Source organism: Natator depressus, chromosome 12 (genome assembly GCF_965152275.1).
Source record: "Natator depressus isolate rNatDep1 chromosome 12, rNatDep2.hap1, whole genome shotgun sequence".
In the NCBI taxonomy this organism is placed as follows: Eukaryota; Metazoa; Chordata; order Testudines; family Cheloniidae; genus Natator; species Natator depressus.
The window spans coordinates 6,752,834-6,777,260 of record NC_134245.1 but is presented as its reverse complement, the minus strand read 5'-3'; the positions used below and the strand labels follow the sequence as shown (position 1 = coordinate 6,777,260).

At 43.1% G+C, this 24,427-nt stretch overlaps 1 protein-coding gene across 3 annotated transcripts in view; it reads right to left on the bottom strand.

Annotated features, from left to right (window-relative positions):
* The window catches only part of CNGB1 (cyclic nucleotide gated channel subunit beta 1), a 69,410-nt gene that overhangs the window by 19,595 nt on the left and 25,388 nt on the right, over positions 1-24,427 (bottom strand). For 2 of the 3 annotated variants that reach the window (XR_012641548.1, XM_074968488.1), the window contains exons 6-20: positions 22,753-22,860; positions 16,832-16,989; positions 15,763-15,933; positions 14,899-15,107; positions 14,220-14,270; positions 13,453-13,539; positions 10,523-10,587; positions 9,524-9,646; positions 8,684-8,825; positions 8,134-8,293; positions 6,420-6,517; positions 6,249-6,332; positions 4,805-4,923; positions 1,785-1,931; positions 128-323 (exon numbers count right to left, since the gene is read on the bottom strand). Coding sequence is in view for 2 of the 3 variants with exons in the window: in XM_074968488.1 (XP_074824589.1) it covers positions 128-323; positions 1,785-1,931; positions 4,805-4,923; positions 6,249-6,332; positions 6,420-6,517; positions 8,134-8,293; positions 8,684-8,825; positions 9,524-9,646; positions 10,523-10,587; positions 13,453-13,539; positions 14,220-14,270; positions 14,899-15,107; positions 15,763-15,933; positions 16,832-16,989; positions 22,753-22,860 (1,918 nt within the window). In the remaining variant the exon portion in view is untranslated. The remainder of the gene's footprint in view (positions 1-127; positions 324-1,784; positions 1,932-4,804; positions 4,924-6,248; positions 6,333-6,419; positions 6,518-8,133; positions 8,294-8,683; positions 8,826-9,523; positions 9,647-10,522; positions 10,588-13,452; positions 13,540-14,219; positions 14,271-14,898; positions 15,108-15,762; positions 15,934-16,831; positions 16,990-22,752; positions 22,861-24,427) is intronic. The other variant, XM_074968489.1, reaches the window with a different exon arrangement.

The window sequence follows — 24,427 nt, the reverse complement described above, 5'->3', positions numbered from 1 at the left end:
TGGTTCATTGTTGTTCAGCTGAAATATAGACTCTATGCTGTTTCTTGTTAAGTCTCCATCAACAGTGTTGCAAGATGATAGTTTCATTGTGAATGAAAGAACAAAAACTCCAATCCTTTGTTCTTACCTGCATAGCTTGCATTGCTTTCAGCTCTTTCAATTTCCATCTGATATGGGCAAGCTTTCCTTTGCCTCCCATCTTTCCTGCAGCTACCAGGGCAGCTTGAAAGAGTTTAGGTGTCCCAGGTCTTGGAGGAATGATAAGCACATCTTTTGGCATGCCTTTTTCTTCTTTGGGTTTATTGTTATTTTTCAGCATTTTCCTAGAATAAGAAAGAGACTAATTTTGTCCAGAGATATGCAATATTGGATTAATTTTCTAACACAGACAGTTCAAGTTTTGCAGCAGTTAAAGGCACTCTCAAAACATTAGACTTGGTTGCAGAGTAGAGCTGGGAAAATTATGAGACAAAAAATCCCTATGAATATGAAATTCAACAAAGACAAATGTGCGGTGCTACATTTAGGGAAGAAAAACCAAATGCACAAATACAGAATGGGGGGGATAAGTGGCTTGGCAGCAGCACTGCTGAGAAGGATCTGGGAGCTGTGGTGGATCACAACCTCAACATGAGTCAGCAAGGTGATGCTGTTGCAAAAAAATAATAATTAATAATAAAATTTTTTTAAAAAATGCAATTTTGGGTTGCATTAACAGAGACATAGCATGCAAGTCACGGGAGGGGATAATACTGCTCTACTCAGCGCTGGTTAGGCCTCAGCTGGAGTACTGTGTCCAATTTTGGTCACCAATGTATAGAAAGGATGTAGAGAAACTAGAAAGGATCCACAGGTGAGCAACAAAGATAATGAAAGGGATGGAATGCAAGCCATATGAGCTAAGGCGGAAGGAACTGGGTGTGTTTAGTTTGAAAAAGAGGAGATTAAGGGGGGATATGACAGCGGTCTTCAAAAACTTGAAAAGCTGCCATAAAAAAGGATGGAAAAAATTGCTCTCTCGTCATAGAAGGCAGGACAAAAAACTTCAAACTGCAGCATGGCAGATTTAGTTTATATCTCAGGAAAAACTTCCTAACTGTAAGAACAGTAGGACAATGGAACAAACTGCCTAGGGAAGTCCTGGAATCTCCTTCACTGGAGGCTTTCAAAAGGAGGCTGGATAGCCATCTGTCTTGGATGGAAAAGGAGTACTTGTGGCACCTTAGAGACTAACCAATTTATTTGAGCATAAGCTTTCGTGAGCTACAGCTCACTTCATCGGATGCATATTGTGGAAAGTATAGAAGATCTTTTTATACACACAAAGCATGAAAAAATGGGTGTTTACCACTACAAAAGGTTCTCTCTCCCCCCACCCCACTCTCCTGCTGGTAATAGCTTATCTAAAGTGATCACTCTCCTTACAATGTGTATGATAATCAAGGTGGGCCATTTCCAGCACAAATCCAGGGTTTAACAAGAACGTGGGGGGGTAGGAAAAAACAAGGGGAAATAGGTTACCTTGCATAATGACTTAGCCACTTAGCCACTCCCAGTCTCTATTCAAACCTGCTTCGTTTATGAGAACTGATGTAACTGAGGCCCAAAAAGATGTATGTATGTACAGTCTGGTGCGCTTAGCATTGAAAATTTTCCCTTAACACTTTGGGTGTAATTTCTCCAGTGTGCAGCCCCAAAGATCACCTGTTCTTTCAGAGTTTGAAAATTGTACTATATCTGCATGTTTATGAGAAATGACATTTTAGCAACATCCTGTCACTCACCTCGCCTTCTTACGCAGCAGCTTCTGAGATTCTGGATAATGCACCAAAATTTCATTCAAGTCCTTCTTCTCCAAGATGAAAAGGTTAGTAAATCCATGAGCCACAACATTTGCTGTGCGACGATTTCCACCTCCCACTGCCAACAAGCTAATTAAAATACCAAGAGATGTTAAAACTATTGTATGTTGGGCCAATACAGTTTTTAATAATTTAAAATCTGAGCTTTCACACGGTTTGATAGCAGAGTTTGTTGCAGGAGACATGTCGCCACTGTACTTGGAGCTCAACTTTTGCCAACCGTGACATTTTACGCATCTAACATTTTAAGTGTTTTGGTGATACATTGGTATGACAGGTTTCAGAGTAGCAGCCGTGTTAGTCTGTATCCGCAAAAAGAACAGGAGGACTTGTGGCACCTTAGAGACTAACAAATTTATTAGAGCATAAGCTTTCGTGGGCTACAGCCCACTTCATCAGATGCATAGAATGGAACATATAGTAAGAAGAAATATATACACATATGGAGAAGGTGGAAGTCGCCATACAAACTGTGAGAGGCTAATTAGTTAAGATGAGCTATTATCAGCAGGAGAAAAAAAAACTTTTGTAGTGATAATCAAGATGGCCCATTTAGACAGTTGACAAGAAGGTGTGAAGATACTTAACATGGGGAAATAGATTCAATATGTGTAATGACCCAGCCACTCCCAGTCTCTATTCAAACCCAAGTTAATGGGATCTAGTTTGCATATTAATTCAAGCTCAGCAGTTTCTTGTTGGAGTCTGTTTTTGAAGCTTTTCTGTTGCAAAATTGCCACCCTTAAGTCTTTTACTGAGTGGCCAGAAAGGTTGAAGTGTTCTCCTACCGGTTTTTGAATGTTATGATTCCTGATGTCAGATTTGTGTCCATTTATACTTTTGCATAGAGACTGTCCAGTTTGGCCAATGTACATGGCAGAGGGGCATTGCTGGCACATGATGGCATATCTCACATTGGTAGATGTGCAGGTGAACGAGCCCCTGATGGCATTGCTAATGTGATTAGGTCCTATGATGGTGTCACTTGAATAAATATGTGGACAGAGTTGGCATCAGGCTTTGTTAAAAGGACAGGTTCCTGGGTTAGTGTTTTTGTTGTGTGGTTGCTGGTGAGTATTTGCTTCAGGTTGGGGGGCTGTCTGTAAGCGAGGACTGGTCTGTCTCCCAAGATCTGTGAGAATGAGGGATCATTTTTCAGGATAGGTTGTAAATCTTTGATGATGCGCTGGAGAGGTTTTAGTTGAGGGCTGAAGGTGGTGGCTAGTGGTGTTCTGTTATTTTCTTTGTTGGGCCTGTCCTGTAGTAGGTAACTTCTGGGTACTCTTCCGGCTCTGTCAATCTGTTTTTTCACTTCAGCACGTGGGTAGTGTAGTTTTAAGAATGCTTGATAGAGATCTTGCAGGTGTTTGTCCCTGTCTGAGGGATTGGAGCAAATGCGGTTGTATCTTAGAGCTTGGCTGTAGACAATGGATCATGTGGTGTGTCCTGGATGGAAGCTGGAGGCATGTAGGTAAGTATAGCGGTTAGTAGGTTTCCAGTATAGGGTGCTGTTTATGTGACCATCACTTATTAGGACAGTAGTGTCCAGGAAATGGACCGCTTGTGTGGCTAAATGGGCCATCTTGATTGTCACTACAAAAGTTTTTTTCTCCTGCAGATAATCGCTCATCTTAACTAATTAGCCTCTCACAGTTTGTATGGCAACTTCCACCTTCTCTGTATGTATATATATTTCTTCTTACTAGATGTTCCTATATGCTGTAGCCCACGAAAGCTTATGCTCTAATAAATTTGTTAGTCTCCAAGGTGCCACAAGTACTCCTGTTCTTTTTATGGGTATGAAAATCACTACATAAAAATGATTTTATTGTAGTTATTTTATAATATTGTTCTTTAAAACTAGTTTTATAGACAGAAAAGTACCCACTACTAGTGTGTTACAAATCACTACGGCACTCTGGGCTGCTCTGTGCAAGCGTTGGATATTAACAATAGTAGTGACTAGTTTACATGCTACCGTAGAAGCCACCTTGATGTAGGATAACCAGGTCAGCATTTTAGTTCCACCCTTCTTTATTACCACTGCAGAGTACGTAGATCATGGCCAGTAGGGATGTATAGATTTTTTTTTAAACTATAACATTTTGTTTTCATATTTGTATCTCAAGCTCTTGTTTCTGCTTTGGGGTCGGAGGACCTGAACAGCCAGCCTAACTCATTGTTATCGAGAAGAGAACATATTTACAATGAGCTATTTTCACCATGCTTTGATTTCACCCATTCTCACTCACATGGATTCCCTACCTAAAGCCATATCAGCACAGGACAAATGGCCTAGAACAGGAAGCTTGCAATGATTTCTTCTCACTCTGCTGGTATTGGAAAGGGGTGATCCAAGGTGGAATAATCAGTTTTCTCCATTTATCTTCTACTTTTTTGGAAAATCAACAATATAGTTTGAGTGATTTGTTTTTATGCAGGGGGCCCCTCAACATCCTTGTTGCAGGCTTGTGGTATCCCCATTTTTATTTATTTCCAATCATATTGTGGTCAGCCATCTTTTCAGCCGATAAGCACTGCAGAGGATTCGTCAATGCTGTTTAATCAGCCAGGATGGTTGTTGATGACCAATATATGAGTCTCTTTTTCCCTATTTCTCTTCCCCAAGAGAGTTGCCTTTGCAACTGTCACTAGACAACCAGGTCAGTTCATACTGTGTAGACTCACATAGAATGGAGTCAGGGAGACAATGACAGTTCAAAAGTTTAAAATTAAAAAGTGGAATTTGTGTTAACAGATCTCAGTGTTAAATTGTGACCCCTTTTAATTATAGCAGCAAATAGGTCCTAGCAATGGATCCTCCTTTCCAGATCTTATTTCCAAATTTTATTTTTCTCCACCTCTGACTTATTTCCCCAACTTCCTTCTAATCTTAGTCTTGGTCTTTATTCTCCCAATTTCCCATCGATCCTCTCTCTGACCTTATTTCTCCAAACACAGATCCAGCTTTCAGAGTCACAAGCACAGTTTTGCCATCAGGTCCTCCAAGCACCTGCACCTGTCCAGCTTGTATGATGTACATCTCTCGGCCAATTTCCCCCTGAAACAAAGATTAGGGCAACTTGTGGGGTGTGCGCTGGTTATCCTGCTGGAACCCAGAAAGAGGGGAAGAAAGCGTATGGAAAAATGTACAGAGACCCTGATCCAAGCTAAACTATTCAATTACTTCATGAATGTTGTTTTATTCTGTCTCAAATCTTTTCATAGCTTTCCACTTGCTGGTCATAAATGCAGGAGGTTCCAAAACAGGAATAGGGTTTATCTTTTTAAAAACAAAATTCTCCTCAACTCTTTTCCCCCCCCTAAATATTTCCTTTTGTTGTTGTTTTATCCTGCTTATTCTCAATTGTTATTGTCCAATGAGCATGCACAGCTGCTCCCCCCCCCCCCCTGGATTTTTTCCAATTAGTGTTAATGCTGTGCACCTTGAAATCAGCAGAGGTCACTCTTTGCACAGTGTGATCAGTATCACCAACACTAAGTGACACAGAGCACATCTTTGCTTTGAATCTCCCTTGCATAACTTAATCAGTTCCTGGTGTGTTAGCCAAGCCTGGCTCTTCTCATTGTTTCAGGTAGCTCTCAGGAAGTGCAGTAGGGCAGGTAAAACACAGGAGTGGCCAAAAGGGGCTATACTGTTCTGGGAACCGTTGTGGCTCCCGACATAACCTAGAATAGTGGTTCTCAGACTTTTGTACTGGTGACCCCTTTCACATAGCAAGCCTCTGAGTGTGACACCCCTAAATATATTTTAAAAAGTGTTTTTAATTTATTAACACCATTATAAATGCTGGAGGCAAAGTGGGGTTTGGGGGGGGTAGGAGGCTGACAGCTCGCAACCCCGCATGTAATAACCTTGCAACCCCCTGAGGGGTCCCAACCCCCAGTTTGAGAACCCCTGACCTAGAGGCTCCCTTACTTTACAGCAGCCTTGGACAACTGCCTATGGGCTGCTCTACAGCTCAGAATAGCTGGAACACTTTGTACTCTATCCACTCTCACTCTTGTCCACAACATAACTCTTGCTCCAATCCACACGCTCAGTATATACCTACTCAAGAGGCTGCACAGGAGGGTAGTGTGAAGTTGCATAAGCCAGCCCTACGCTACTTCTGCACCGGGGGGAATTCCCCAGGAGGCCTTTCTGATCTCTTTCTGACTCTGTGTGGCTGTAGTGTCAACCACAATATGACACCAAGCTAACCAAGAGATGGTACATCTCCTTGCCAAATGCACTGGCCAACAAAATCCATGTCATTCCACCAATGAGCTTCCATTTCTGGCCCTGCCTCTTCCCCACTCGCATATAGCATCACTTTATTCCAAGTCTCTAAAGAGAATTTATGTAAAGAAAATGCTTGTTACCTTCTTACACACATAATCATTAGGTAAGTAAACAACAGATCGGAGCCTCTTCAACATGTCGAAAATCATCTGCCTGTCACAGCCCTGAACCCAAAAGAGGAAGTGGAATTACTTAATTTGTAGGAGCCTCTCAGGAGTCAGGTAATGTCCAATCGGAGAAGTAGACAGTACCTGAAAGAGCGCCACCTTGCTGACTATGTCATAGTTGACATCAATAGCAATATCCAGCCTCATCTTGTCTGGCAGCTGCCCCATCAGCTCAGATTCGTCTGTTAAAAGGGGAAACAAAATAAAGAACTGACTACTTACAGAAATGTACCTAGCTTTCCAATATGGAGCTCAGTAACAAGTCAGTGCAGATCGTGCTTTTCCACAACAGGATGCGTTAGCAGGAACGGCAGGTTTTTCCTCCACAGACGGCTGTGATTTGGCCAACAATCTCAATTCAGCTAACTTCATCTATAGAGGGGGGAGTTACAATCTTGGAATGTGCTGTTGTGTGATCATGCTAGTTCACTAACAGGCTAGGAATTGGAATCCTGGTACTAGTGTAGTGGACTGTGTAGAAGTATGGGTAAAACAAGGAAGAAATAGAGAAATCAGTGAAATGAGAAAGAAAAAAAAATCCCACAAAATCCTTAGGCTTAGTGCCCCAGTGCTGTGCTGTCCCTGGTGTTGCAAAATGACTGCAGTGACTTTCCAAAACTCAGCAGTGCCCCTTTGGGTTTAATTGGAAAAATCTCAGTGCAATTAACTGTGGAGGAGGGAGATTAGACAGAATGACATCTCTTGCTCTAGACCAGAGGGTCTCACAACAAATTTTTCGGTGGCCTCAGAGTGCGGCCATCAACTCTTGCTGGTGGCCGCTACGACACTTCTTCCTAAAATATTTAGCTTTAGGAAAAAAACAAATAAATATGCACATATACATGTCCAAAGCATAGTAATTTATTCATGTAGGGTTTTTCCAGATTCAGTAATAAACAGAATGGACAGTTGTGTCTATTCTTTATTGGACCTAAAAGAGAAGAGAAACACAAATAAGGTACTTCGCATGTTCTTGTCTTTTGTTGTTGTTTCTTTTGTTTTGGGGGTGTTGTGTTTTTTTTTTTTTTTTAAAAGACTTGTTAGCAAGTAAGTCTGCTTCTGTGAAGAGTGATATTTGTATGTTTGTTACTATCACGTTTCACAGGGGCAGACTTGCTACCTAGCAGGGAGGCAGTGAAAAGTGATATTAACAAACATACAAATATCACTTTTCAAAGCAGACTTATTCAGGCCTGGCAAGCCAGGGGACCAAGCAAGCCTTGGTCGGATGGGGAGGTGGGTAGGGAGGCAGCGGGGGCCTAGGGTGATAGGGTGGATGGGTGAGGGACTGGGGGATGAAGCCTGCCAGGCCCTGTGGCTGTGGGGTCGAGCCTGTGGTTGGAACCTGCCACCACACAGCCGGAGCCCATGTCCAGAGCTTGCCACTGCATGGCCGGAGCCTGCCTCCCCAGCGCTAAAGCCAGAAGTCTGAGCTCCATCACCCCCAGGAAGGTGGGGAACTCACAACAGCTGTCTGCTCCTGCAGCATTTGTTCTTCCAGAGAGGGGCATGGCCCAAACCCTCTGGGCGGCCCCAAGGGAGGAGGTGCTTAGCTCCCCTCCCAATCACTGCCCAGGAGGCAGTGGCCACAAGAGAAGCCCTTGGTGGCCACATGCTTTTGAGAAACGCTGCTCTAGACCATCTGTGCAATTGACACGGATAAGCAGTTCACAAAATGTTGTAAGCTGCCAGCTTACATTGCTGTTCATAATGTTCATAGGCCAAGGTAAAAATATCAGAAAGACATGAACTTAAAGTCTTTATTAAGACAGTAACCCTAAATACAGCTAATTCTTACCTAACATGCCTTGTGAATGCCAAGTGTATTCATACCAGGTTTTGACCCGATTCTGAACGGATTTGGGGATTTTGTAGAAATTCATGTATTTAATGGTACTGTCCATGCAACTCCGATAATAAGTTTGTCCTGCAGTAGCAGCACCAACTACATCTCTCATCTGAGTTGGAGGAGGGAAGAGAACAAAATTAAGGAAATAACTATAAGTAATGATGAATAAACTAAGTATCCAAAAGACTATTAACAACGAGCTTCTTAGACTGAACATACACCGTGTATCACGACAGTGGATTTTTAGCATCTGCGTCCTCGGACTTATAAAACTATGGGCATGCAGCAGGTCAGGAGCCTCTCTATATTAGAGAAACAAACCTTAAAATAATGTAAGAATGAACGCTGATGCTACTGGAATTTTTCAATGTATGTAGATGGAAAGCCCAGGGGGTGCTTTCTGGGAAACAAACATGATTTCAGAGAGGTGACGTTAAAAACAACAAGCACTGTGAACCTGCGTCATACCGAAGGGAAGACAGGTTGATTATTCACTTACTTGGCCGATCATGACAGAGAAAGCAAAGACCCCTGTGAAGTAGTTCAGAAGCTGGAAGAGTATCTCAAACAGAGTTTGAGGGTCAGGCAGTCCTCCAATAGTAATTAGCGTCTTGACAGCCCAATAATAGCAGCGGATATAACTATACAGGGGAAAAAAAAATGAACAACTTTTCATTTTCCGTCGCCGGAAAAGTTAGCACCTGCTTGATACCATTAGAACTGCCCGGGCACAGTCAGCAGGAGACCTCTTGGAAACTATAGCGAGAACAATTATGTGGTGAAAAGGGGAAAACTACGGGGGTGAAAGCCTCTCCTCTCCCTCAAATGAAAACGTGCCTGGAAAACCTACAGAGACAAAGAAGTTTAGGGGACAGCTGGAAAACATGGGGGCACTAGAGCTTCTTGGAGAAAAAGTCTCCAGAACTTCTTTTTCCCAATGGCAAAATATATTTTTCCCCCTAGTCTAGTTCCTCATAATGGCTGGACCATTTTGGTGGAAACATAACATGATAATAATCATCATCATCATCCAGACTGAGGCAGACACATGGCATGTAAAATGTCAACCTCAATGGTTAAAGTTTACCAAAGTTATAAGCAATGGAGTTATAATGGGAAGAGTCAGGCAACTTTAACAACAGGCAGCACAACCAGCCCTGCCTATATAAATCAAATAGCAATGATATTGTACTGGAAATGTTAGGCTTTTGACGAAAAGGTGGACTCGTATGTCAAAAGTATGGTGTTAATTCAGCCTTGGCTGCATCCTGACTGTCTCTATCGCTCCTATTCTGCTGCATTGGCCTATTCCAAAACAGAGGGCATGCATACTAAGTACCTGTTTCCCTCCCCGTTATAGACCCATATGGTAGAACCCAGTCCCTGGTACGATGATGCCCAATAATACAGGCATGAGTTCACGTGTAAGCTGAAGAGTAAATAGGCTGTGGTCCTTATCACTCTGCAAAGAAAAGCAACAATGAAAGAGGAAAGATTACAAGGTACCCGATAATGAAAAACACCTTCAAATCCCCCAAAATACCATCGTTAAAAGTGAAAAATAATTAATAGAAACACAGGGCAAGCACTGATATTTATAGTCCTATTAGAAAGAGAAAAAGGAGTGCTTCGGAACATTTGACTCTAATTATTCCAAAGGATTCCCCACCAGTCACACGGTAAAGCTCTGTACAACTCTTTAAAAATGTAGGGGAAAGTAATATTTTTACCGGCTGCTTTACACTGTTTATCCCCACTACTTCTGCTCCCAGTTGCTTTGGGAACAAAGGGATCATTTCAAATAATGTTGATAGCATTTATCACATGGAGCTGCAACTTGGAAGAGGTTAATGACTAAAGGCTATCATTAACATAGATCATTTTTCTACAGTCATCTTTCATATTGTGGATCTGCGACATATCCTGGAAGCATTGCCATGTGCTACAATGCGAAAGAGAAGAGTTAAGAATGACTGAAAATGAGTCTCTTGCTTCTTGGCTAGGGAGAGCTGAAAAAGTAACATGCTTTGGGATGCGGACGCCCTAAGGTGAGGTTTGATTCCGATGTTATCAACACTTTTAGTGTTGTCAGCCTCCCAGGAGACATTTCCAGTCTCAGGAGAAGTCACTGCGATTGTGGCAGTCAATAATGAGGAGGAAGAATTTTCTCTATGTAGAATGTTCCCCATATGTGATTAAATCATAGTCAAAGAGGAACTATGTTTGGATGGAGATTGCTGCATCTCCACCAAATTGCACCTCTTCCCCCTCCAGTAAAAGAAAAGTCCCAAAAAGATCTTCCTCCAAAAATAAAAATGTATCAGGGGTTTTTCCTCACCTGTAGACATATGCCTTGCTCAGGATAGCTTCAAGCCGGTTATTAAACTCAAAGAAGGCCATGTACTGTTAAAGAGAATGATACAATGTGCATTAGCGTCCCATCAATCACAGCTGGTAACTAGTTTTCAATAGGGCTTGAATGTGAATCCTTTAATTCAGTGGCTCTCAACCTTTCCAGACTACTGTACCCCCATCACGGTGCAGGACTCACCCCTGCGGCACCTCCTGCTGGTCTCTCAGGGAATTAGCTCTTCCAGCCTCCAGAGCGCCCTCTGCAGGCTGGTGTCCCGCTTGCCCCCATGTCCCTCCCAGACCCCCGTGCCCCTTTTACCCAGAGTGCTGCCCCCTAGCAGTACCCCCACAGTCTCTGGGTCTCCCCTCCCCAGGGAAACCCCCACCCACTATCCCCACCTCACCTCAGTCTTTGGCTACTGCCAGTCACCATTGAGCCCCCACACACTGAGGCAGACTGCAGTGTATAAGCAGTGATGAGGTGCCAAAATCTTAACAGGTTCCCTCCTCACCCCACAAGGGGGTCGTTGCCCACCCCCACCCCCCGGGACTCCTGCCCCATCCACCACCCTCCCCTGACTGCCCCCAGAACTGGGCAGGAGGGTCTCGTGGGCCACTGTAGTGGGTGCCCACCCCACCCCTAAGAGCCAGAGGCACCTGCCGGGGGGGCGAGGTGTGGAGTTCCGGAGGTGCTTACCTGGGGCAGCTCCCAGGAAGCATCCGGCAGGTCCCTCTGGCTCCTAGGGACGGGGGAGCGGCTGCTCCCCCCACTGATCACATCAAAAGTGGCGCCTTAGATGCTGACTCCCTGGGTGCTCCGGGGCTGGGGCACCCACGGGGAAAATTTGGTGGGTGCAGACCACCCACCGGCAGCTCCCTGCCCCACGCCCGGCCCCAGCTCACCTCCGCTCTGCCTCCTCCCCTGAACCCACTGCCCTGCTCTGCTTCTCCGCGCCCCCCGCCCCACTCCGGCTTCCCGCAAATCAGCTGTTCGGCAGGAAGCTGGGGAGAACTGAGAAGCAGATGGCGACTTCCCGCTCAGGCCGAGGGTGGCAGAGGTGAGCTGGGGCGGGGAGAGGTTCCCCTGCACCCCCCCCAGGTTACCTGCTGCAGCACGGGTGGCCCCCCCCACCCGAGCTCCCCTCTGTGGGCCTGAGCAGAACAACCAGCTCTAAAAGGGCTTCTGAATGCAACAACCGGTTCTAGCGAACCAGCTCCAGCTCACCACTGTGTATAAGCCACTCATCACAGGCAAGGGGGGTTTGGACCTGCTGCCTCTGCCTACCCATGGGCTGCCCCCTGCAACCCCAGTACCCTTTTTGGCCTTCCACTAGGCCTGCAGCCTGGGGCTTTTCCAATCTGGAGCCTCCCAGCTCCTCTGGCCTTCCCCAGCCCTGCTTCACCTTAGGTAGCCAGGTACTCGCCCCAGCAGCCAGGCCCTTCTCCCTCTAAAGGCAGAGAGAGAGTCTGTGCCTGGCCCACGGGCCTCTTATGTGGGCCAGCTGAGTCCTGACTGGCGCATGGCCACAGCTGAGCCTGCTTCCCCCAATCAGCCCGGGAACTGCTGGCTCCCAGCCACAGCCCTCTCCTGGGCTGTTTTAAGCCCTTTAAGGCCGGAGCAGGTGACCACCCCACTACAGCAGTCTGATCTGTCTTGCCTACCCCCAAGTTTCACCTCACTTAAAAACTACTTGCTTACAAAATATAATAATACAAAAGTGTCACAGCCCCACAAATACTGAAAAATTGCAAAGTTTCTTATTTTTACCATATAATTATAAAATAAATCAATTGGAATATAACTATTGTACTTACATTTCAGTGTGTAGTATAGAGAGCAGTCTAAACAATTCACTGTCTGAATGAAATTTTAGTTTGTACTGACTTCGCTAATGCTTTTATTGTAGCCTGTTGTAAAACTAGGCAAGTGTCTAGATGAGTTGATGTACCTCCTGGAAGACCTCTGTGTATCCCCAGGGGTACGCTTACCCCTAGTTGAGAACTACTTCTTTAACTGAGAAGAACTATGTTTCACCTCCAGGCACCCTCCAAAAAATCTCATTTCCCTTTCAATTGTACTCCTACAGTAGTTCTGTATCAAAAACTACAGAAGGTGGGAGATGAGAGATTCCGATGCTTCTTTTAATTATCACTGATCTTTTTTATTTTATTCAGTATTTTACAATTTTAAGTGTGTTTTAGGGCTGGGGTAAGGCGCTGGATTGACAGCCCTGGAGACTCAAATCTTCCATGAACCTTTCAAATCTTGGCCTTTCTCCTAATCCCAGTCCATTAGGGACCATCCTGAGACTAGTGACTCATTTCACATATGCCACAAAATAGGTGGTAATGACTTTCACTTGCTACTAACGTGGCTTAGATTTGAACTAGTGACTCCATAGCCCACTGAGCTATCTAATCTTCTAGCTGAAAGTAGCTTTCATATGTCCTCAAATTTTTGAAACATTATTGTTCTTTCCTTTAAAACCTTAATTGCTTCAAAATCTCTCACAGGAGAGTTGTTCCCTGCTTACCTCAGATCCCATTACAGCAATGTGGAAAATTTATAATCATATGATATGGAACTCACTCCTGTTGTCATTGGAATCAATGGCAAAACTTCCATTATCTTCAATAGACACAGGATCAGACCCTTAGTATGTGCTCTTACAGTCCCCTCCCCCAAATAAAAGAAATTATGATGCTCCTAATGACAACTAAAATGTATGGCAACTTTTAGTAATTCCTTCAAAAGGACAAACCTCTTCCCCTCCCTGCCCCATGCAATTATACTGTCATCTACAATTAATCTACTTCTGCAGACAGCAAGAGTGCATCAAAAACAGTACAAGATTCTGCCACATTAACTAAAAATGCAGTCCCCTCCCCCCTTGTTTTTCTAACCTCCTGACTTACCTTAAAACAGCGAGGCAACCGCAAGAGAGAATTTACGCCAACTTTGAAGTAAAAGAAATCCAGGGGAAGAAGGCAGAACACGTCCATCTAAAACTCACATGTGAGATCACAACAGAAAACACGGTGGTGAATTGAAATCATCATGGGGCTCTTTTGCTTCTATCAGTACTCAGGAAAGGGTGTTCGGGACCCAACTCTGGCTTCATTTACTAGGAAGCAACTTCCATTGAAATCAATACGGGGATCCAGGGGTGCAGCAGGGTAAGTCAATGGAAATAAAACTCATGTTCTGCACAAATTAGGCACAAACTTCCATAAATTTGTACACATAACAACCGGGGCGCTGGCAAAGCCAACATTGCAACAGGATCTCCACCACCCTTAAATGTGTGCAGCCTGCTGTCTTGCCCACCTCCAACTAGCTCTCCACTTCCTAGCCCTCTCTGAGGAGGCCACTGCTGCCTTTGGCACTGACACATCAAAGTGCGATCCCCAGTTATATATGGCTAGCCCTTGTCCAGACACACACCTAGGGTACGAGGAAAGGCTCCTAGCCTCCTTTCCATTCCTTTCATACCCAGACAGGGCCATCCTAAACCTGGCCTACATCTGTCAAGATAACTATCACACAGATTTTAAAAATTATTCCGGTCCTAATATGCAGAGGTGTGACTAATAACATGAGGATATGGATTTCAAAATATGATTGTAATGTGTCCTTTAAATAATAATACATATGTGTAAAAATCAAACACAGTGTGTCAGACCTTGAAGCGTCGGGATTTCAGGTAGTTCTGTCGCATGGCCTTTTTATCAGTCTAGACGAGAACAGGAAACAGAGGGAAACATCATCACTGGTTGGCGGTGAGGTTTACTGACCTGCACCTGATTGAAAAGGCAGAGAGGAGGCACCTACACGATATCACCAGATACTTCCTTCCTACTATATAGAAGAGGGGCGCAGAAGAGTCCTAATTATGTCGGGAAGGGATTGGGATGGGAAATGACATCTTCCCCCCACCACACTATAGATATTGCCATGACCTCGCCACAGTGAACATGGTGGTTCTTCTGTATAAGGAAAACAGGGAGATGTGGCTTGATAAAAGGAGGGCGGGGGTGTTGAGGAACAGCCTCACTTAGCTGCACATTCTCCTTAGGACACTGAGTAAATTGTAGATCCCAAAGCCTCTTTCCATAGCTTTTCCTCTGCACAGTGAACATTTCATGATGTACTCTGTGGGTAAAAAAATTCACTCAGGGCCAACGAAGTAAATAAGGGAAGAGGTGGGAGAGCTGCCTTTTTGCTATATGTTCTTATCTCCCAACGTTTGCCAAAAAACCTTTCTATGGACTTCAAGAATTACAACAGGAGGTACCCAAAGCAAGCCAAAGTCCCGTCTGAAATTTTGCCTTGTGAGGGAACCGCTACTAGCTGCTACTTACGATTATGTCTCCTCCTTGGACAAACTGCAGGCGGACCTGAAAGACAGTGATGTCCAGAAAGTAGATGAGGTCGCAGAGATAGTCTACAAGTAGCCACCAGTGGAGGTTTTCAGGCATCTGGTATGGAAAGGCCCAGCGTACTGGAATCAGCCAGCAGTTCCAATTCCAGGCCAGAACAACAAAGAACAGCCACAGCACATACATCAAATCTAAGCAGAGGGAAGCACAGGTCAAAATTAGTGAGCAGTTGACAGGGAATAGCCGCATATTGTCCACAGGGGTGACTGTAAGGTGAATGAATTAGGCACTAAAAATTAAAGGGAACAAAACTTACTAAATTCCAAGCACTTTATTTCAGGCTGCCTTTGCTCTGCTTTCAGATAATCCACTTTTTTATTTATTTTTTTTTTTTTGCAACTACACTGAAATAGCTGCTGGCTTTTGGAGAGAGCTGACTCTTAGAAATGAGCCAGGTGGTTAAGAAGAGTGAGTAGCTGGCGGGGAAGGAACTGGGTTTTCAGGAGATTTTCAGAGCAGTCTGACAAGGTCTGTCAGACAAAATGGCCAAAAACCACTGGTGCATTGCTGCCCTCGCCAGCTGTGAGGCAAAAACTGAGGCTAGCTATGATACCTAAAGGCATTTATCACTTCCTTCTGCTCTTCCAAATGAAAAAAATTCAATCATAGACAGGGTCTAAATCATTCCTTTCTTCCTTCCTTGGTGTCCTTACCACTCTCCCAACTCTCCCATTTCTTTCTCCACCTCTCCTCCTTTCTTTCCATTCCATCTCTACTTTTATCTTCCCTTTCTCATAAATGGAGCAGCAGCATTATCTCAACCAATCGGATTTTTCAATTACTTACTGGTGAGAGGGTCTATGCTGCTCGGGAACCGGTACTTTCTCACATGGCTCAAACAGGGGCGGCATCTGAATTTGCAGCACAGCATCTCACAGTAATGTTCCTCCACTTCGGCTTCTGTCTCTTTTCGTTCTGGTGGTGGTACTGGTTCTGGAGAGGTTTTCCTGGAAGGGGCTATGAACATTCATAGAATTATTGAAAGCAGCCCAAACTTCTCTGACGGGCTGAAGTTCTCATGTTTGTCCCTGGTCATTAAACTTTTCTCTTATTAACATAGCCTCTTCCTGAAAGGCCACTCTGCATTCCTAGCTAAGAGCTTTGTTAATGTTCATGACTTTTACATTCTCTTCACAGACCAGCCTCTCTCAAAGACTAAGAAGCAGCTCAGCCTTCATGCCAGCTCACTCCTGTGTCTTTCATAATTATAATATAATACTCTGCACTTATACAGCTGTACATTTCAAAGCACTGTCAAACTATTGGTATATTCATCCTCACAACACTCTGTTGCAGTATGGAAGTATTATTACTCCATTTTACAGATGAAACACCTGAGGAACAAAGAGATTAACCTGAATTGCCCAAGGTCACACAAGTCTGTAGCAGAGTAAAGAACAGAACCCAGCTCTCCTTAATTCCAGCCCTTTGCCTTAAACAGAAGACCATCCTCCCTCTCTTTTTGTTGGGTAATGATTGCTAATTATGCCACGTCATCTGGAGCATCTGTTTTGTTTGTTTGCAATGTGCATTTTTTTGCCTATGGAACGAGACTGAAATTACCAATCATTTCACTGAGGATCTTTCAATAGACTTGAACGCCGCTCTAAGAGGGCTACTCATATTCATTGAACCATCATGTCCATACACGTCTACTCAACAATTCTGTCTCCTTGTATGTACCCTTTATCTATTCTTGGAAGACAGGTAAATTATTAAGTTTCCAGGCTACAAAACCAAATCATCATTTTTATTACTTGCGCTTTACCAAGCCAGTTTCTCCAGCTCAGTAACTTTTGCCTTTTGCTCAGCATTCCCTGTCTACTGAGAGGTCCCAAACCCGGCTGTAACTCACATGCCACAGGGGTCTCATCATCAGAGGTAGTATCTGGGTCAATCAGTTTCTCTTTCACTTTCTCAGTCCTGTCTTTAAAGAGCCTCACCAGCTCCTGCAGCCGGTCATTGATTGTTGAACTGTTCTGGCTTGTTGCTGAACCTACTCGCTTTGGCAAGCTGCAGAAAAACCATTAGAGAATTTACTAATGTAAAATAAAAGAAGAGTGTCAGTTCAAAGCCCTTTTCTTCGCCTGTAGGACCCTTAGTTAGGATTCAACCCTGTCAGTGTTGCTATTGCATAACTGTACACGGTCACGTGTGACCACTAAAGTAAATTCAATCTCATGGATTACAGTCAGAGAATCATAGAAACGTAGAGCTGGAAGGGACCTCGAGAGGTCATTGTCTCCCCATGCTGAGGCAGGATCAAGTGTACCTTTAGACCATCTGTGACAGGTATTTGTCTAACCTCTTCTTAAAATCCTCCACTGATGGGGATTCCACAACCGAAGTAGTGGTAACCCATTCCATTACTTAACTAGAGTAACAGTTGGAAAGTTTTTCCTAAGACCTAAACTAAATCTCCCTTGCTGCAGATTAAGCTGGTTACTTCTTGTAACTACCTTCCATGGACATGGAGAACAATTGACCACCATCCTCTTTGTAACAGCCCTTAAGGTATTTGAAGTCTTATCGGGTCCCCCCTCAGTCTTCTTTTCTCAAGACTAAACATGCCCACATTTTACTCTTTCCTCATAGAATACGGACCCTGGACTTCAGAAAAGCAGACTTTGACTCCCTCAGGGAACTGATGGGCAGGATCCCCTGGGAGAATAACATGAGGGGGAAAGGAGTCCAGGAGAGCTGGCTGTATTTTAAAGAATCCTTATTGAGGTTACAAGGACAAACCATCCCGATGTGTAGAAAGAATAGTAAGTATGGCAGGCGACCAGCTTGGCTTCACAGTGAAATCCTTGCTGATCTTAAACACAAAAAAGAAGCTTACAAGAACTGGAAGATTGGACAAATGACAAGGAAAGAGTATAAAAATATTGCTCAGGCATGCAGGAGTGAAATCATGAAGGCTAAATCACACTTGGAGTTGCAGCTAGCAAGAGATATTAAGAGTAACAAGAAGGGTTTCTTCAGGTGTGTTAGCAACAAGAAGAAAGTCAAGGGAAGTGTGGGCCCCTTACGGAATGAGGGAAGCAACCTAGTGACAGAGGATGTGGAAAAAGCTAATGTACTCAATGCTTTTTTTGCCTCTGTCTTCACGAACAAGGTCAGCTCCCAGACTACTCCACTGGGCAGCACAGCATGGGGAGGAGGTGACCAGCCCTCTGTGGAGAAAGAAGTGGTTCGGGACTATTTAGAAAAGCTGGACAAGCACAAGTCCATGGGGCCGGATGCGCTGCATCCGAGAGTGCTAAAGGAGTTGGCGGATGTGATTGCAGAGCCATTGGCCATTATCTCTGAAAACTCGTGGCGATCGGGGGAAGTCCCGGATGACTGGAAAAAGGCTAAAGTAGTGCCCATCTTTAAAAAAGGGAAGAAGGAGGATCCTGGGAACTACAGGCCAGTCAGCCTCACCTCAGTTCCTGGAAAAATCATGGAGCAGGTCCTCAAGGAATCAATTGTGAAGCACTTAGAGGAGAGGAAAGTGATCAGGAACAGTCAGCATGGATTCACCAAGAGCAAGTCATGCCTGACTAATCTAATTGCCTTCTATGACGAGATAACTGGCTCTGTGGATGAGGGGAAAGCAGTGGACGTGTTATTCCTTGACTTTAGCAAAGCTTTTGACACAGTCTCCCACAGTATTCTTGCCAGCAAGTTAAAGAAGTGTGGGCTGGATGAAGGGACTATAAGGTGGATAGAAAGTTGGCTAGATTGTTGGGCTCAGTGGGTAGTGATCAATAGCTCGATGTCTAGTTGGCAGCCAATATCAAGCAGAGTGCCCCAAGAGTCGGTCCTGGGGCCAGTTTTGTTCAATATCTTCATTAATGATCTGGAGGATGGCGTGGATTGCACCCTCAGCAAGTTTGCAGATGGCACTAAACTGGGAGGAGAGGTAGATACGCTGGAATGTAGGGATAGGATACAGAGGGACCTAGACAAATTAGAGGATTGGGCCAAAAGAAATCTGATGAGGTTCAACAAGGACAAGTGCAGAGTCCTGCACTTAGGACAGAAGAATCCCGTGCACCGCTACAGACTAGGGACCGAAGGGCTCGGCAGCAGTTCTGCAGAAAAGGACCTAGGGGTTACAGTGGACGAGAAGCTGGATATGAGTCAACAGTGTGCCCTTGTTGCCAAGAAGGCCAATGGCATTTTGGGATGTATAAGTAGGAGCATTGCCAGCAGATCGAGGGACGTGATCTTTCCCCTCTATTCGACATTGGTGAGGCCTCATCTGGAGTACTGTGTCCAGTTTTGGGCCCCACACTACAAGAAGGATGTGGAAAAATTGGAAAGTGTCCAGCGGAGGGCAACAAAAATGATTAGGGGACTGGAACACATGACTTATGAGGAGAGGCTGAGGGAACTGGGATTGTTTAGTCTGCAGAAGAGAAGAATGAGGGGGGATTTGATAGCTGCTTTCAACTACCTGAAAGGGCGTTCCAAAGAGGATGGCTCTAGACTGTTCTCAGTGGTGGCAGATGACAGAACAAGGAGTAATGGTCTCAAGTTGCAGTGGGGGAGGTTTAGGTTGGATATTAGGAAAAACTTTTTCACTAGGAGGGTGGTAAAACACTGGAATGCGTTACCTAGGGAGGTGGTGGAATCTCCTTCCTTAGAAGTTTTTAAGGCCCGGCTTGACAAAGCCCTGGCTGGGATGATTTAGTTGGGGTTCGGTCCTGCTTTGAGCAGGGGGTTGGACTAGATGACCTCCTGAGGTCCCTTCCAACCCTGATAGTCTATTATTCTATGATTCTGTGATAGATCACATTTTCTAAATCTTATAACATTTTTGTTGCTCTTCTCTGAACTCTCTCCAGTTTGTCTACATCTTTCTTAAAATGTGGCACAGGCACAAAATTGACCACGGTACTCCAGCTGAGGCCTTACCCGCGTAAAGCACAGTGGAACAATTACCTCTTGTGTCTGACATACAACACGCCTGCTGCTCACCTTTCTTGCAACTGAATCACATTATTGGCTCATATTCAATGTGTGACCCATTATAACCCCTGGATCTTTTTCTGCAGTACCACTGCCGAGCCCGTTATTCCCATGACTGGTAAAAGTTGATGATTCTTTTTAAAAAATCTGATTTTTTAATTTACATTAGATTTTATTTTAATAAAATAGAGGGTCTTTTAAAAAAATAAACCTACTTAAACTTAATTTTGAAATTATGACAACCTATGTTAGCCCTACACTTACTCTAATCTATTGAAATCATTGAAAACATTTTTTTAATTACGCAGTATATGTTTACTGCCAAAGTTTTAAAGAACGTCAAACCACTGAACTGATGGAAGTCACTAGCTAAGCACCTCAAGCCTGGGTTTGTTGAAGTGCTAAACCAGCTTTTGACAGCAGTAGCCTCTTCTGCAGGGGAGAGAGAATATTTTTTTCATTTCCGTTTATTTAACTAGTCTAATTCAATGATAGTTCATTCAAAGTTAAAAACCAATAGGAAGTAGAAAAAAACCAGGAAAGCTTGTTTTCCTCTTCTAGTCTATGAATAAAAACTAGGTGTAAGAGGATGAGATCCACTATTTCTAAAATCTTAAAGGACACAATCAGTTCAATTCACTAACTACTGATAATACTTCCTTTGTTTAATAAATTAGTTTTAAATGCAAAACATGTTTTGATCAACTTTTTTCTTATGTATGCAGCACTGTTAAGGTAGTTTTATTTAACTAGTTAAAAACACCTTTAATATGCTTGGTTTTTTCCATTTTTAATTGCATTCAAATTCCCATCCAAATAGAGCTTCACACATTTCACAAGTGAAAAATTAATCATCTAGTAAATAAGAAATGCATTATTCACCATTTTCTAACATAATAAAAAATGTAAAAAATCAGACCCTGAATAAATGTAAGTTCAGCTATCTCACTGCTTAAATAAATGTATATGGAAATAGTGTATTCTCCTGGTTTGCAAAAAGAAGCACCAAATTTAGTGAAAAGGCTGTATTTACTTGCCAATCAACTTTCTTTTATTGTTACCAACCGATGAGAATCCACCTTTCTTGAGGAACATAACTAAAAAGTACAAATGCAAAACATATTAAAATCTGATATTTAAATCAAGGTTTGCTGCTTGCTGATTTAAATCATATTTAAAATTTGTCAAGAACAAATCATCCCAAAACAACCTGATTTCCTTCTTTGACAGGGTTATTTATTATTTATCACTGTATTATCCCGCCTGCTATATTTTCCACTCCATGCATCTGATGAAGTGGGTTTTAGCCCACAAAAGCTTGTGCCCAAATAAATTTGTTAGTCTCTAAGGTGCCACGAGGATTCCTCATTGTTTTTGCTGATACAGACTAACACGGCTACCACTCAAACCTAGGTGCTTACAGTGTCACAAGCCCATACAGTATGTTTGCTTCAAAGGGGAGACAGTGCTAGAAAAGACTTGGTAATTACTAAGAACACATGCTACTTTCTGCCATCACTCGCCATGCTCTGTCATACCAGGAGAGGGCTTTGGTTGAGAACCACTGGATGGAGCTGTAGGGGAAGCCTGTGGACATGTAGGGGGAAGCCTGTGGACATGTAGGCTGTGAATTCCCCTTTCAGTCTCTCACAGCTTGTCTTGACTAAAAAATTAGGTCAGGTTAAAGTTAGGTTGTGTTAACTAATATGATTGCAAAGTCATGTTTAACCTCAGTGTAGACAGAGACAAGTCATGTTTAGCTGCATGTCAACTGGGTGTTGTTAACGCTAGGGTTCTAATAGGGTTTATTCATGATCAGCTGACACAACAATTTCTGGTTTCAGAGTAGCAGCCGTGTTAGTCTCTATTCGCAAAAAGAAAAGGAGGACTTGTGGCACCCTAGAGACTAACAAATGTATTTGAGCATAAGCTCACTTCATCGGATGTATGAATTTCTGTCTACATGGATTGCTAAATCATGGTTAACATTGTGTTAGTTCAAGTGACTCCTCGAGGTCATGGTCTCGCATGATCCAATTTTTTTAATAAAGACAAGCACTCAATGGGTGAGGTTCCTCTCAAGACTGATGCATTAGTGGAATAGTGTAAAGAAGTCCAAGACTGAGTACACATGATGTAAAATGCTCTCTCATTCCAGAAAGGAGAAAGAGGATGTTTCTGAACAACTAATACAAGTCGGCAGCACTGCATTTCTATAACACTGTTCACATGAAAAAAGCAGCCATCTTCTCTGCAAGCTAAGCCAAATCTTTCAGTGATGTCTACAAATCTGGCAGCACTTGGCAATGGTATATTTTTTTTAAAAAAATCTTCCTTAAATATGAACCTGTATTATAAAATAGAATAGATATTAAATGCAGCTTTTAAATGAGTTCTCAAATCTGTGATTCAAAATTAGATTATCCTTTCACTACTTATACAGTCTATGGTTTTTGATGCAAAAGTTCTAGGCCAGCAAAATCACGGAGAACATTTTTCATCGCGGTGCATGAAGAATAACAGGAACAGTTTCAACTTTGGTAACAGCATATTTCCTAACCCACTGTGCTGAAACATCTTACACCAGTGCTAGATATCCATCCATCTATCCACCTATCCATTTCTCTGTTGTATCTGAGGTATTTCTAAGGTGCCAGTCACCTTTGTATCTATGCACCAAAGGTGCCACAAGTACTCCTTTTCTTTTTGCGAATGCAGACTAACACGGCTGCTACTCTGGCACCAAAATATGAAATTCTAATAACTATACTGATTCATGAATCTGGGCCTCTCATTCTAGCAGTATACCCAACTCACTCTTTTCTCTGTAGGTTGGACCGGCCAGGCGAGGCTCTGACTGGAGACTTAGCTGGGGATGGCACAATTAAATCGTCTATGCTGTCCTCCTGGGAGCGTAGCTTCCTCCTAAAGAAAAATGAGTAAATGGCATCATGAACAAAAACAATCAGAAAGAAAATGTTCTTTGCCCCTCCTCCTCTCTCTCTCTCTCTCTCTCTCTCTCTCACACACACACAAAACACACACACACTCACAAGCCTCCACGAGAGGCTTAAAAAAAGTTAAACTGAATCAGAGTAATTTACAATGTAAAATAACAGAACTGCAGAGAGAGCTTTAGTATTGTTGGCTGTAACTCGGCAACTCGTGGTATAGGATGCCATCAGGTGGTCAAGGGACATCTATTTAGAACACATCACCGGACATCGGCAACACCAGGAGGGGTGAGCTGGAGTGCCATTGAGAAGCAAAGTCGGGAAAGTAACTGAAATACTTCTCTGGGGGATTGTATTTACTGAGGGACAACCAATCCTAAATTCTCAATTACTGAGGGACAATCTACACTTATTGCTATATTTGCTTTCCACAAGCTACTCTTAGTATAACCTTTTATGAGTGCTGTATCTGAATATTTGGATGCTAATATCTAAGCTGTGTCATTACATTTATTAACCTAAATTGGGGATATTGCAGATTATGTACTATATTTATTGTATGACTTTTAAACCAAACTTTGTACTTTTGGATAATTTAAGTATTATACCTAGATGTATAGACACTCTTTCCTTAACCTGTGTATTAGATCATTTTAACGTTAGCTTCAATAATAATTTTTGAATCTGTTCTTGTCTCTTGTATCTCAGTGACAGAATGCTCTTAGCACTTTGGGGCCCAGATTGCTAATGGGGCACTATTTAATATAAATAATAAATAATCAAGGACCAAATGCTGCCCTCAGCTGATTTCAACAGACTTAGAGGTAAAACAAACAATACTCTGTGTTTTGCATGGGTTTTATGCAGCTGATGGTTCTTAACAAAGCTAATTCAACGAATAGAGATCTGAAACCTCACTGCACTGTACTGGACTTAAATTGTAGATACAAGACATTCCAGTGACTTGGTACCAAAACAACTCATGTGAGTCATCGCTGGCCTCCTCATTGTATAAGAATGCCTTGCAGTCAAAAAATGAATTAACATGGGGCTTAGCAAAAGACAAATTTGCACCCATAGAAACTCCAACATATTTTCACTAATTGCGTATGGCCTTTATTATTCAAGCCCACATGTTTACAAGAATGCAAATATTATAAAACAGTACACTGGTCTGCTGAGTCGGTCAAATGTCTTTTTGAAAGTAACAGTCATTCTTTAAGGAAAAGCAAGCATCCTGCTTTGTTGAAAAAGTACAACCCCCTCTTTTCATTTCCTTAAAGACTCTTACCTGACACACTTTAAAATCAACCTTCACATCCACCAGAATATGCAATCTGTCTTTTTGTGTCATGTGAAGTTTGGGGAGAATGCCTCTAAATTTATTTTCAAATTAACACAAATGCCCTTGGGGAGATAAGAAAGAGATATCTGTCCTCTAGAAATGCTGAATGTCTGGGGACTCAGAGAAAAGGCTTTGATAGTCTGCTGTGGCTGCAACTCACCTACTTTCCTGGCAGATGTTACAACCTACCAAT